This window comes from Solanum stenotomum, chromosome 3 (assembly GCF_019186545.1).
Source record: "Solanum stenotomum isolate F172 chromosome 3, ASM1918654v1, whole genome shotgun sequence".
Classification (NCBI taxonomy): Eukaryota; Viridiplantae; Streptophyta; class Magnoliopsida; order Solanales; family Solanaceae; genus Solanum; species Solanum stenotomum.
In genome coordinates, this window is record NC_064284.1 from 15,607,094 (window position 1) to 15,621,136 (window position 14,043).

A 14,043-nucleotide genomic window follows, 5' to 3' on the forward strand; every position below is an offset into this window, starting at 1 on the left:
AATTACTCAGACACATTTGCAGCTTCTTCTTTATTTTCTCTTTTCTCTTTTTTTTTTTAAAAAAAAAATGTTAGGCAAATTCTAGTAAGAATTGGATTTTACCAATGGGTGGACAGTGCTTTACGATATATTTCATACAAAATTTGATATTTATCAAATAGTAAAAATTTGAGATGAAATTATTGATATTAATAAATATCAAATTTTATATGGAATATATTGTAATTCTTACTTACTAAATTAATTGATTTAACTATGGTTNAAATTTGATATTTATTAATATCATTAATTTCATCTTATAAAAATATAAAAAATTTATCATCATATTAGTTAATAGCTTTTGAAAATCAGTTTTTGCTATTTCGATATGTATTTTCTTCTCAGGATATAAAGTACGAAGAAGAATTTTAATTACTCAGACACATTTGCAGCTTCTTCTTTATTTTCTCTTTTCTCTTTTTTTTTTTAAAAAAAAAATGTTAGGCAAATTCTAGTAAGAATTGGATTTTACCAATGGGTGGACAGTGCTTTACGATATATTTCATACAAAATTTGATATTTATCAAATAGTAAAAATTTGAGATGAAATTATTGATATTAATAAATATCAAATTTTATATGGAATATATTGTAATTCTTACTTACTAAATTTAGTAAGTAGTTTTTTAAAATTAGTTGATTTAACTATAGTTATGATATTTATTAATCTTGACCTTTAAACTTTAAATAAAATACATACCTCTCATTTAGACGTGCACTTGACGAATGAGAAGGAATGAATAATGGAGATTGGAAGGGAACCGGATCTTCAAATATTGTCTATTTGAATTTTTTATGTGTGAATTACACGTTGTAAGCAAATAGACAATCCACTGGACAAACTGTACAGTAGGGATACGGTGAACCACGAAGGAAGGAAAAAGAACGTGTAAGGAAATAAGATGAACATTCTCTTAATCAAGATTTAACACCAAATTTCTATTTCAGAAAAAACAAATACTACCTCTAAGGTATATCTCAATTTAATACGTCTACTTTTCTTTTAATCGGTCGTAAATAAAATGACATATTTCTATAGTTAATTACAATTTAACTTTAAATTATTTATTTCACAAATAATTTTTAATCACAAAAATATCTATTATTCATTTTAGACTATAAATTTCAAAAATCTTTATTTATTTCTTAAACTCCATGTCTTTTATTCTCTCGAGCTGGATGATTAAAAATTATCATGACCAGTTCCCTTGGGGATAGATCTATAAGAATTCATCATTCCCTATAACAAAAAAAAAAAACTGACTTGAATGATCCTATTTAAGAGCTAAGTTGGCTAAGGATAGTCATAATTATTATGGCGAGCCCGCATGGCCCAATGATCATTTATATATATTTTTTGTAATAATTTTAGGTATTATTGTCAGAGGCGGACCCACATTATGGAGAGGGGGTGTACGTACATTCGATAACTTCCGAAAAAATTATATGTGTATATGTATATCTATTTTGAAAAACTGGTAGAAATTAAGATATATTTATTAGTACACCCATGATAAGCATAGAAATGTCGTTGTGCTACTAGTATAAGCTAGAGATACCACCTTTGAGACCAGGGTTTGAATCCAACTAAAGACCTTTTTTATTGTTTTTATTTTAAGTTTAGCTTAAAGCTCATATTTGAGTTATGTTTATATTGGTGTACCCAAAGTCTTTAAAATTCTGGGTTTGCCTCTGATTATTGCATGTAATGTAGGCTTAGTCGTTTTAGAACTATCAATGATTGGTAAATCGACGGATCCATTTACAATCCCTTTAAAAATATTACAATATTATTTAAAAGATAAATTTTTATGTATGTTAAAGTCAAATCAAACTAACTCAAATAAATTGAGACGTATTGATATAAGAATGAATAATGCATCAAACAGACTGTATTCTTTTTAAGAAAGAACGTGCAGACAAGTTGTTGTTTATAAGGATAATAAATTAATAACGTGGATATAAAAAAATGGTACTTAATTTATCGAGCGGGTAGTTTATTCTATGAGATGTATAATTGTCATAATTAGGAGTGTACAAGTCAAATTGAATTGACAAATCAAATTAAATTGAAAAAATAAATTGAATTGTGGTTTGCTTTGGTTGGTTTGGCGTTGAAAAAAAAATCGATCACTTTTAGTTTGATTTGGCTTGATATTAAAAGAAAAAAAGTAAAACCAAACCGACAATATATATATATATATATATATATATATATATTGAAAAAGAATTTAAATTACACCGTATAGTTGTAAAAAATTGAAAGATAGAAAAAAAATCGATTAAAGCCGAAATCGAAAAACACGACTTTATGTGCTTTGATTTGATNAAAATCGATCACTTTTAGTTTGATTTGGCTTGATATTAAAAGAAAAAAAGTAAAACCAAACCGATATTATATATATATATATATATAAAGTATGAAAAAGAATTTTAATTACACCGTATAGTTGTAAAAAACTGAAAGATAGAAAAAAATCAATTAAAGCCGAAATCGAAAAACACGACTTTATGTGCTTTGATTTGATTTTTAGATTTAATAAACCGACATAATTAATTTAATTTTTTTTTTAATGAAAAACCAAACCAAAGCAACCTATGTACACTCTAGCCATAACTTTTATCATGCTCTGTGAATATAACGAAATATAAATGTTTTATCGGATTATTTTTACAAAAATATTTATACATTGTTTCCACGAGTACATCCTTCATTTTCAAGCTTTATTTCTATTATAATTTTTCCATCTTAACGATTATTCATTCTTTTTTAGAGTGTATAAAGTCACGGAGCAATTAAGGGTAAATGCTTATTTGTGGTCACGGTTATTCTAGAATGATTAGTGTTACACTGAGAGTGATTTGAAGTATATATGTGGAGATCTGTGATTCTTTACTTTTAGGCATAATACATAAATATGACCCTTAACTTGGCTTCATCAGATAGCTATGTCCTCTATCTTTGAGTGTGCACAAATAGACCCTTAAACTTATATAAAATTGAACATGTAGACACATGTGTCCTGCATGGCATAATACATGTAGGACGCCACATAAGACACAAAATTTTCATGTAGGGTGCCATGTAGGATGAATGTGTCTATTTGTTCAATTTTATACAAGTTTAAGTGTCTACTTGTGCACACCCAAAGTTAAAGGTCATAGTTGCCAGCTGACCTCAAGTTAAGAGTCATGTTTATGTATTATGTCTTCCTTTTATAATGCTGAAATGTACTTTTTGTGGTTAATTTGCAAGTTGGATCAGATTATATTAGAAGAATTTAATTGCTTAACTGATTAAAATTGAAAGAAAAAAGAAATTTACGTAGGTTTTTATGTGCATGACATTAATGATGATTATTATAAATATTTAATATTTTATTTATATATAATATATTTCTTACACATTATTTGAGTATATAGCTATTATAGAGAGGTAGTTTTACAAAAAAATGTACTACTATAAATTAGAACGAATTCGTCTTTTGTCCCGCATAAAATTTATATACACAACGTTGAATTTTATAGAAAGAAACTAAAAATATAGAATATTAAATTAATAAAGGAATAATTCCCTTTCCAACTGGGGTCGTTTGGTGGCTGAATAAAAACGAGTGATCCATATATTAATTCTTATACAATGTTTGATAGGTAGATAGGAAGAAAGTTATCCATGTATAAAATTAAGATATCTTACATAAATTCCACTACTTTAGATCCTAATTACTAGAATTTATGATAGTTTGTAATATTACTTTTTATACCATATTTTGGCCTCGAGATGCATGTATCATTAATGACGAGATACATGTATTTAACAGTTTTTAAAGCCGAAATACACAATTTATTAATTTGAATTAAAGGGGTGTAACTTATTAATTGCTGACTAATTAACAACCCAACAGATTTACAGGGTCTTTGAATTATTGTTATTTTATTAAAATAAGTTACTATGGTTAAATTTCATTAAAAGTACCAGATGGTGTAGAAATTTCATACACCGACGGTGCACAAAACTTAAACCCAAGTAATTCTGTTATTGTACTCTTCATCTTCTTCATTGATTCCTTCCTTTGTATCTGAAAGTTTCGAGTTTTTTTTTCCAATTGGTCAATCACAGTATTGTTGAGACATTTCCTTACAATCGTCCGCCTGAATCCTGTGCCAACTTCTAAAAGGTGGATGATGCATCTCGTCATTAATGATACATGTATCTCACAGCCTAATTTGTAAAAGTTTATCAATTGAACTTTGGAGAAATATGAACTCTATCTCAAATATATGCATCTCAACTTTAAAAACTATTGGATATATGTATCACCATTAATAATACATGTATCTCAAGCATGTATCTCGCAACCTAATTTGTAAAAATTTATACAATCGAACTTTAGAGAAATATCTAGTATTAATTTGATGTATCAAATATCAATTTCATACGTTATATTAAAAAACATGTATATATCTCGAATACATCATAAGCAGATACATATATCCAAAAACATGTATCTCGTCATTCTTCTTCTTATAGTCTTACTCATCTTCGCATGTTAAGGTAATACAAAACTATCAAGTATTGATTAGCGAAATTGAAGCCGAAGAGATGATTAAGGACGATTTTTGCATCATATATATCCTCATAGATGACGAAAGCAGTTCCACGTGTATCCTTTGTTGTGTCAATACAAATCTGCCTTATAGCACAGACTCAAGGGGTTCAGCCGAACCCCCTCGGCAAAAAATTACACGGTATATATAAGGTAAATTTTATGTATTTCTGTAGATATATATATTTTGAAACCCCTCAATAGCAAAGAGAAATTAATGGCGCAGTAGCAAGTACCCCCAAAATTATGATGTATGTCACTAGTTCAAATCCCAATGAAAGCGTTTTATTTTTTTCTTATTCAGTTTCAGTTTTGTTTTTTTAGTTTTTTTTTTACTTTAAAAAATGTGCTAAAAGTTTGGTTTTAAACCCATAAGAATTCAAAGTTTCCATTTCCAAAGGCTTATTTCATGTTTATACTTTTATTTTTCGAATCCCTGAACGAAAATCTTTGGTCCGCCACTGCAGCATAGTACTTGCCAAAGATATAGTACATCTCTTTGCTCATGATGTTGAACGGAAGGTATCGAACGTATGGTACCCTGTTAACCTTTGACAGTAGGCGGGTATTGCCCTTTCGGAGACTTAACGTCCCCACAGTTTCGCCGGAATAAGAGAGAAAAAGTTTAGCCTCTTTTACTTAATAGTTTCGCCGAAAGATGAGCAAGAATCAATTTTTGATATTAAGAGGAGGAAGGATGAGAGAGAAATGGTGGAGGACCTGAGGGATTAGAGATATTGTTGGAGTAGAGGAAAACAATTGATGAGAGAGAAAAATTATTAATTGCAATTGGACCATTAATTTTGGTGTTTAATAAATCTTAGGTTTAAGGGATTTGTTTATCTAATGGTATCTTTTAAATTATATGGTATAAAATATTAAAAGTGGTAATATATGTAATTGTTTAAAAGTAGAGGTAAATTTAGCATATATGGTAGGGATGTATGTCTAGTTAGATAGTTTTCACTAAAATTAATTCAACATTTGGTTGACAATTTAAAAACCCGCATAGTATTATTATGTAGAATAGAAGATGGAATAGTTACTAATACAAGTATAACTATTTACTACATAACTAATACATGCATAAAATAATACATAAATTCACTCATAATTAATCCTTACATTAATAATACACTATATATGCATAACTCTAATTAACCAGCTACCAAACGATCCATAAGTTCATCCTCATTGGGCTGTACTTTTGTTGAAGGAAATAAAATGCGTGGAATTTGGAGCCACAAAGGGTAAATTCATCAAGACTCTCATTGATCTTTCATAAATGTGTTGTTGTGTAGTTCTAATGATCAGTAAGTTGCTTTAAGAATAAATTAGAAATTGGCACACTTTTCTGTGAACTCTGTGGGTTTTTTAGTGCACATTTGATTTGATTTGAGAAAAAAAAATTAAAAACGACTAAATTTATTTTGTTGAATTTTGATTAAATAAATCAACCCAAATTAAATCAAACACGTCTTTTCACTTGGAATACTTTGTGGCTAATTAATTGATTGGCATTGTCAATTGAATTCTGTGGACGGAGATGATGTTAATCTTACTGAGAAGCAAGAATTTACCATTGTGATGAAGAATCCACTACGAGCTCGTATATGTTCTAGAAGTAACTTTGTTTTTGGTTCTTTCGCCATCAACTTTTATAGGACGTGTGTGTCTACTTGTTCAATTCTATATAAGTTTAAGTATCTACTTGTGCACACCCAAAATTGAAGAACTAGACACAAGATGAAGCAAGTTAAAGATATTGTTTATGTATTATTTGAGAAAATTTTAAGAAAAAGGCAAAATTTGGGAAAAGTTTTGGGAGACTAGCAATGTTTCGCTAGCGGTAGAAATTAAGAAAATGGTGGGACTCTTTTGAGGTATGAGCTTTGAGAGCTCCAAATATGGGATCATACTGCCAAAATCTAGCCTTGAAAATACTGCATCAGTATTATATTATTTATAATACTTAAATAGATGCTATCATTTTTTAACGTTTACAATATTACACATCAGCAATCTACACAATATTGTAACAAGCTATATTTGAGTATTTTAGGTCCTTCTTCGATATAAAAAAGATGGGATAAAATATAAAGTTAGATTATCAAAATAAGCAAAGGCAAAATGGAAAGGAAAAAAAAAATAACGCAATCATATCAAATCATACATAAAATTAAAAAAAAAGCTAACGTTATATGATAATAAATTTAACAATACAAAACTAAATATTATATTTAAAATAATAATACAACCATTCAAACAAGCTTATATTGCAACAAGGCATTATTCATCATTTCTCCTCCAACTTGGTGGGAGAAAAGTCCATCAATAAACAACANTTTGAACATTTTTTGGATCATTAGCTAAAAGTATAAAATGAGTGAAATACACTCGCGATGACGTGGCAATTTGACAAATTAAATAATGACATGTGTTATTTGAGTTTTAAAAAAATATTTTAAAATGTATTATAATGTGAAGGAAAAAGAAAATCACTTACTATTAAAAAAAATTAAAAATAATCTGTAATCCCAACCGACTAACCCACCACCCAAACCCTTCCCCTGCTATTCCACCACCATATCGCTGTCCATTCCAACTCTTTAACATTGTTTAAAAACTCCGGCGACCGTGAAATCTCCAATAATTTTAAGCATGAATGATTCAAACTGTACTTCACATATTAACATGAAAAGAGGATATAACTTTCTTATTGCCCTATCCTTTTAGATTATTATTTTTCTGCATTAATTGAAAAAAGAAAAGTAAATTAGAGAATTTTACTTCGAAAAAAGCATCAATGGCAGACGAGAACTCGAAAGAAGAAGGGTTAGGGCTAAAAAAGGTTTGTAACAATTCTGTGGAATTTCACCATCTCCGTCGTCGTCAGTGTCGTACTGGGGTTCTTATTCTTGGTCTTCTTTCTCCGGCGAGGAGTAGCCTTGTATGAGTGAAAAACTCATCGTCACCAACCGACAGGATTCGAATAAGCCTTTCGAGTTTCTTTTGCCCCGCCATAAGTTTTCCAAAGTAAGATTAAGTTATAAATTTGTAAGTTTGTTTGCTTCCATAAATCAACAATATGACAAAGATTAAAAAATAAAAAAAAGGAAATAAAATTTGAATCGATTCTATATTTGAAGAAAAAAAAGAGAACAAGCAGTGGCGTTAATGGAAGAGGTGCCGAACAGGAAGAAATGGATATAATGACGGTGATAATGAAAAATATGAAAAACTACAATGATAATGATGGTTGGATAAAAAGCAAAGAAGAGGAAGAAGAAAGTTACTGGTGCGAGATTGCGGTGGCGACGGTGGTTGCTGCTTGGTGGTAAGGTGAAGGAGTAATGGCAGCAATCACAAGGAAGAAGAAAGGGATTTTTTATTTTAAAAAGTCTAATTAGTTGCTTTCACGCGCTCTTTGTCCGTGCATCACACTTAAAATGCCATGTAGGCAAAAAATGTTTAATTGATTCAAATTTGAAAGGGTAGAGATGTTCAATAGGTACAAGCCTCATTTTAAGTGTCTAAGTGAATTATGCGGACAACTTTAAGTGTCTGACAATGACTTAAGCCTTAAAATAATAATACAACCATTCAAACAAGCTTATATTGCAACAAAGCATTATTCATCATTTCTCCTCCAACTTGGTGGGAGAAAAGTCCATCAATAAACAACAACATACCCATTAAATAGGTCCTCCAGAAAAGAAAAGGTAGAGTGTACATTAATCTTACAACTACCTCGAGATGGAGAAGTATAGAAACAAAAAAAAGCAATTACCAAATTCAAAGAGAGTTAACTCAAGGGCAAATACAAGCTTGTAGTGGATTCTTCATCATAACGGCGATATCTACCTTCTCCGTGAGATCAACATCATCTCCTTCGACGGGATTCCATTGGAAATGCCAAACCAAATTAGCGATAAAGTATTCCAAGTGAAGCATGGCCAATGCATAGGCGGGACACATTCTCCTCCCTGCCCCGAATGGCATCATCTTAATCTCTCTACGTCCTGTTATATCAAAATTGCCTGCAGCTGATCCTTCCACTAAGAACCTCTCTGGCCTAAACTCCATCGGATCCTCCCACACATTTGGGTCTAAACCCATCTCTGCAACCATGAAATTGATGGTGACATGACGTAGCCGTCCAATTCAACTTCCTCCGTCACTGAGTGTACAAGCACAAAGTGACCGGGTAGGTGTCGTCTAAGACCTTCTAATATCACTGCTTTCAAGTAGGGCATTTTCTGCAAATCTTCCTCTTCAATTGTTAACTTGCTCTGTTTTTCTCCCACTACACTCGCAATTTCTCTGTATAGTTTTTCCTGAATGGAAGGGTTTTTTACCAAGTTGGCCATAACCCACTGTAAGGCAGTAGACGTCGTATCAGTTCCGGCGCTTAGAAATTCACTGCAGAGAGGTACGATTTCTCCAACATTGAGTTTCCTGTTTTCCTCTGGCAACTCCAAATTCAACAATGTATCCACATAAGCCACTACTAATTCATCACCGTGCTCCGCCTTTTGTTCTTTGGCTCTGCTTCGTGCAGCTTCAATCAAAGGACTAATGATATTCCCTTGCTCTCGTTGTAGTTCAATGAGTTTGTTCCACCGATTTCTAAATATTATTTTTCCAACTCTAGGAAACAATTTGAGTATATAATTGTATCGTCGGTAACCCAGGATCAAATTGCGCTGCATATTATCAATTTTTTTAATTTCAGCTTCCTCAAGTTTATCCCCAAAACACATCAATACAAGAAGACAGAACATAGCATACTGAAAATGATCAATTAACTTCACAGAATCGACTTGGGCGGCGTGACGGAGTTGCTGAAGGAGGATACCCAGCACCCACGACCTGGCCTTGGAATAGGACTTGATGCGACAAGGGTTGAGTATTTCTGAAGTCAAGTTTCGACGGAGAAGACGCCATATAGGGCCGTAAGAGGCGGAGGCGATGCGGTTGTTACTACTGACGGCGTTGCCAGCCGTTGGCCGGTCGGAGAAAACAGAGCCTTGCTGGATTAAAGCTTGCTAGGTTAAGGAGTGACTGGCAATGTATATGGTGGGACTAGAACCAATATTGAGAGGACCATACTTATCCTTAAGGTCACGGAGTATGGGTTCCACTTTGGCGGTGGACCATAATAAGTTGCCGATCACCGGAAAAATGTAGGGTCCCGGCGGGAGTTTCTTTTTGGAATTGGAATTAGGGGAAACGAAAATAGTAGTATTAAATAGGAATTTCAGAAAGAAAGCGACACAGATAGTAACGACGATCAGAAGCGTATCCAGGATGGCAGGATGATGAGTGCACTATTATGAGAATGTAGATCTAATTGGTTTGACATATAGGTTCTTATCATTGAAAATAGTTAAAATTTTAAAATTATAGGTCCAAAATTGAAATATTTAATTAATTAAAACGTCAAAAGTACTATCAATAACCACTTAGGGATGTGTTATCCAATTTTAGAAAGAAAAATAAAACAAGATAGATATAAAAGTCAAATTTCTAACCTCACTGTGAGGTTCACCCAATCATCATCGTATTATATGATATTTCGAGTGTGGGTTCACACATTTTTATTTAACAAAAAATTTAAAAATATAACGCTACTATATATGATTTCGGGAAGGGAGCATGGGTTCACGTGAACCTTGTGACCCCCTCCTGCATACGCCTCTGACGACGATCATAAACCAGCTTTCCATTAGTGTATTTTTTTTTTTCTTTCTTCCTTCCGATCAAGCTGAAATTTGAATCTGTTTTTGTTTTTGTGATTTTAATAATGTGACGTTGAAAATCAAAATTAAAAAGTTACCCAAAATATATATTTTGAAAACGAAGAGATGATTATTTTAATCCTTTTATTAGTTTTGCATGCATGGGTAGGGTGCATATACTGCAAGCGCAGGCAACAAAGAAGAATAGACTAATCAAACACAATTCACCCTGCAACGAAAGTCACCTCTTAACATGGATCCAACGGATAGTTAATAAGTTTACTCCTGATTGCGTTTATGGTAGTATAAAATAAAGAGAAGTTGTCATGAATTATTAATTTTATTTTTGAATTACTGACAGTTAAAAAAAAAAAATTATTTGATTAGTTGAACTTAGATAATCCTTAAATTCTCGCAATCAACACTTCTCTCGACTTTCGACTTTTTATTAACAATCTCATACTTTTACAAGAGTTTGAGATCATTTGCTATGTCATATTGCATATTGAGATTGTATCTAAGTTAAGTTAGTCAAACAGAAAGGTGTTTTCAAAACTATCAATAGTTTAGAAACGAAACTAATAATTCACGTCAAATTATACGCGGGAATATGTGATTCTTTTTTTGGTGCTGAAATGCTGAAGTTTGTGAATTTTTTGTGTTAAATTTGCACGTTGGGGCGGATTATATTATATTAGAAGAATTTAAATGCTTATCATAAATATATTTTAATATTTTATTTATATACAATCTATAATGAATTCATCTTCTATCCTTCTAAATTTTATAGAAAGCAACTCAAACATGATATTAATTATACTAATTATAATATAGTGTAAAAGGACAATATACCACTAAAGTATCGTAAATTGTATGTAAATAATACCCTCTGTCATACTTTTGGAACATAGGTGCCCCTACCGTCCAAAAACTAGAGCATATATGCCCTTCACTCTAACGGAAGACTAAATAGGGACACGTGCCACAATCTTATCCATCGATCCGTTATTTAATAAATGTTGGATCGGTGGATAAGATTATGACACGTGTATGTCCATTAGTATAAAAGGTATTTATGCTCTAGTTTTTGGATGGCGGAAGCACCAATTTCCCAAAAGTATGACAAAAAATATCTGCATATCATTTACGATAATTCGAGGTTATATTTGTCCTTTTTCCCTTTAATATATGAATAATTTCCTTATCTTAATTATACTAATTTTACTACATGAATAATAATTTCCTTCCCAACCAACAACCAAACGACCACTGAGATAATTCTCTATACTCTTGTTGAAGGAATTACAATGACTGTCCAATCTAATTAGCAAAATGCACACTTCAAAAGAAGTCAAACACCATCTGGATCATCATCCTCATCAATTTTTTTGGAACTAGTAAGTGTTTTCTAAAGCTTCATTCTTTAAAACTGAGATTTTGACACAACATTCTAATGCAAATACCAAAAGATCCCCAAAACACAAAAGCATAAGAAAACATTGAAAACCTAACTTTTATAACTAATTCAAACTTGTTCTTCACGAGTTATCGAGCTCTTGTTTCAGAACATCTATAATAGAGAAAATTAATCCTATCCACAAAATTGCATGATACTTAACATATAATCACTAACAAAAAGAAACTACAAGAACCCACCTCTCCTTTTTAGTAGCGAGACAATACAAAAGTAGATTACAAGCCATTGTTAACTTTCAAGGACGCTGGGACAGAAGAAGAAAGATAGACATTGTCCATCAAGCAGTCAACCAAATGATTCTAATGCCCTTCTTGCTATTCTTACTCCATCATTGCATCTGTGGAAGATGCTGTAGCTCGCTTATCAGATTTCCTTTTGCTCTTTCCTGTAACACGTGCGTTTGTAACCATCAATAAGCAAAATCAACGAAGAATCCTTAATACATCAGGAATGATAGATAAAATATAGCAATCCTAGTGTAACTTGCCTTTCTTCTTCAGTTGCTTCATTTTAAGTTTTGAGCTCTTTTTCATCGGAAATTTAACAGGAGCTTTATTGGAGTCTTGAATTTTGCCTGAAGCAAATAGGAAAATGTCAATCAGTTTGACATAGAACAGACATCCTCTCTACCATGTGCATAAGGAAAAGAGAGAAGGAACAAACAGAAAGTAGAGCAGATATAGCAACTACCCAAAACACCAAAACTTTTAGCATATCACATAGATACAAGTAACATATATTCATCATAGGAAGCAATGACTCCACTCGTAAGCACAAGCAGCAAATCAACAAAAAGATGAGCCTTTCTACTTACTGAACCAGCAATCTCAGCTCTATCTAGGAAATTGATTAGGATTTAGGATCAACATTATAGCACTCTAGCCTAGATCAAATCAAATCCAAGACGTAGATTCACTAGACTATGAATTCTAAGTAGCTCGAGCCAGGGACGGAGCTCATAAGAGAGATTAAATCTCGTTCTTTAAAAGATTATAATGCGCAAATGGGATAAAAATCAAACCTTTTTCTTATGACAAGGAAAACCCGCAGCAGTTACCCCTCAGGTGCGCACAAGGTAAAAAACTCGTTCCTATGCAATAGCTCGCAAACCACATAGGGGAGGTAACCCGCACTAGGCAAGCCCGGTACAACAAGCTCGACCCAGAAGGCAAACCCCTTGTTTTCGAACTTCTCCAATATGGAAGTCCCAAGCCAAACCACTTACCACTGGGCAACCCCGAAGGTTATATATAAACTGATGAATCCCATCGCCATAAGGAAAAATTGTAACATAGTAATAAAGGGCATACAAAAGTTGCTTTTAGGTCACAAGTTCAATCCCAACTATGTCATTCTAGTATGAATCCACTTAGATAAATTCACAGTTACGCCACTAGTTCGAGAATCAAATAACATAACACCTTGAAACAGAGATTTCAGTTAATTTAATTCTAATGGATTTCTCTCTCACACATACACAAGATCATAAGCAAAAATGCTGGAGTTCAACGTTCAAACCCCTAACTTAAACACTAGGTCCGTAGAAACAGCTACAACGGTAACTAACATACCTTCAGCAGCATCAGCCACAGCCATCTCCACATCCTCCATTGTTATCACGCCCTTTTCAATAGCCTCTTTTTGGTCCTGTTTCACATCAATCAACACCCTCAAATCACAAATTCAAAATACACGTAAAAAATTCAATAAAAAGATGAAAAGGAATTAATATTGATCAATGATTACAGACCCTGCGCCATTTCTTGAAGAGCTTGCGTTTACGCTTCCCGGAGATGGCAAGAGGTTGAGCCTTCTGCTTAAGCTTACGGGTATTTGGGTCTCCATGTTTTGCTCTCTTGCTCTCTGAGATTATTGCCCTTCTCTTCTTCTGCACCTCATTAAATTTCGCCATTATCCCCAATTTGCCTTCACCTTCGATACTTTTTCTTCTGAAACCCTAGTTTAGTTTCTCTCTGCCACTTTATACGTGTAGGCCGCCGCTTTAGGTTGAACCCCCGGTTTAGTGTTAAATGTACCGAACCCGGTCCACACGCCCCGTTCTATTTATTTAAGGGAAAAGGGTTGGAAATATATTCAAATTTTGATCAAAATTGTGTAACAATCCCAAACAGGACCTAGTACCCTGCACTATTTAATAATGTATTTTAAATATATATAG

At 32.5% G+C, this 14,043-nt stretch overlaps 1 protein-coding gene and 1 pseudogene across 1 annotated transcript; both read right to left on the bottom strand.

Moving 5' to 3' along the window:
- Positions 1-8,441: 8,441 nt before the first annotated feature.
- Positions 8,442-10,375, bottom strand: LOC125857996 (cytochrome P450 89A2-like; annotated as a pseudogene).
- Positions 10,376-11,890: 1,515 nt separating this feature from the next.
- Positions 11,891-13,838, bottom strand: LOC125858001 (uncharacterized). Its single transcript, XM_049537658.1, has 4 exons — positions 13,615-13,838; positions 13,436-13,511; positions 12,352-12,438; positions 11,891-12,249 (listed from the first exon to the last, which is right to left on the bottom strand). Exons 1-4 carry the CDS (start codon positions 13,774-13,776, stop codon positions 12,185-12,187), a joined length of 390 nt encoding a protein of 129 aa, XP_049393615.1. The 5' UTR covers positions 13,777-13,838; the 3' UTR covers positions 11,891-12,184.
- Positions 13,839-14,043: the final 205 nt, after the last annotated feature.

Coding starts and splice junctions, on each gene's coding strand:
- LOC125858001 (XM_049537658.1), bottom strand. CDS start 13,776: ATGGCGAAATTTAATGAGGTGCAGAAGAAGAGAAGGGCAATAATCTCA. Junction 12,439..13,435: donor TGTGGCTGATGCTGCTGAAG/GTATGTTAGTTA, acceptor TATTTGCTTCAG/GCAAAATTCAAGACTCCAAT. Junction 12,250..12,351: donor GAAGCAACTGAAGAAGAAAG/GCAAGTTACACT, acceptor CACGTGTTACAG/GAAAGAGCAAAAGGAAATCT.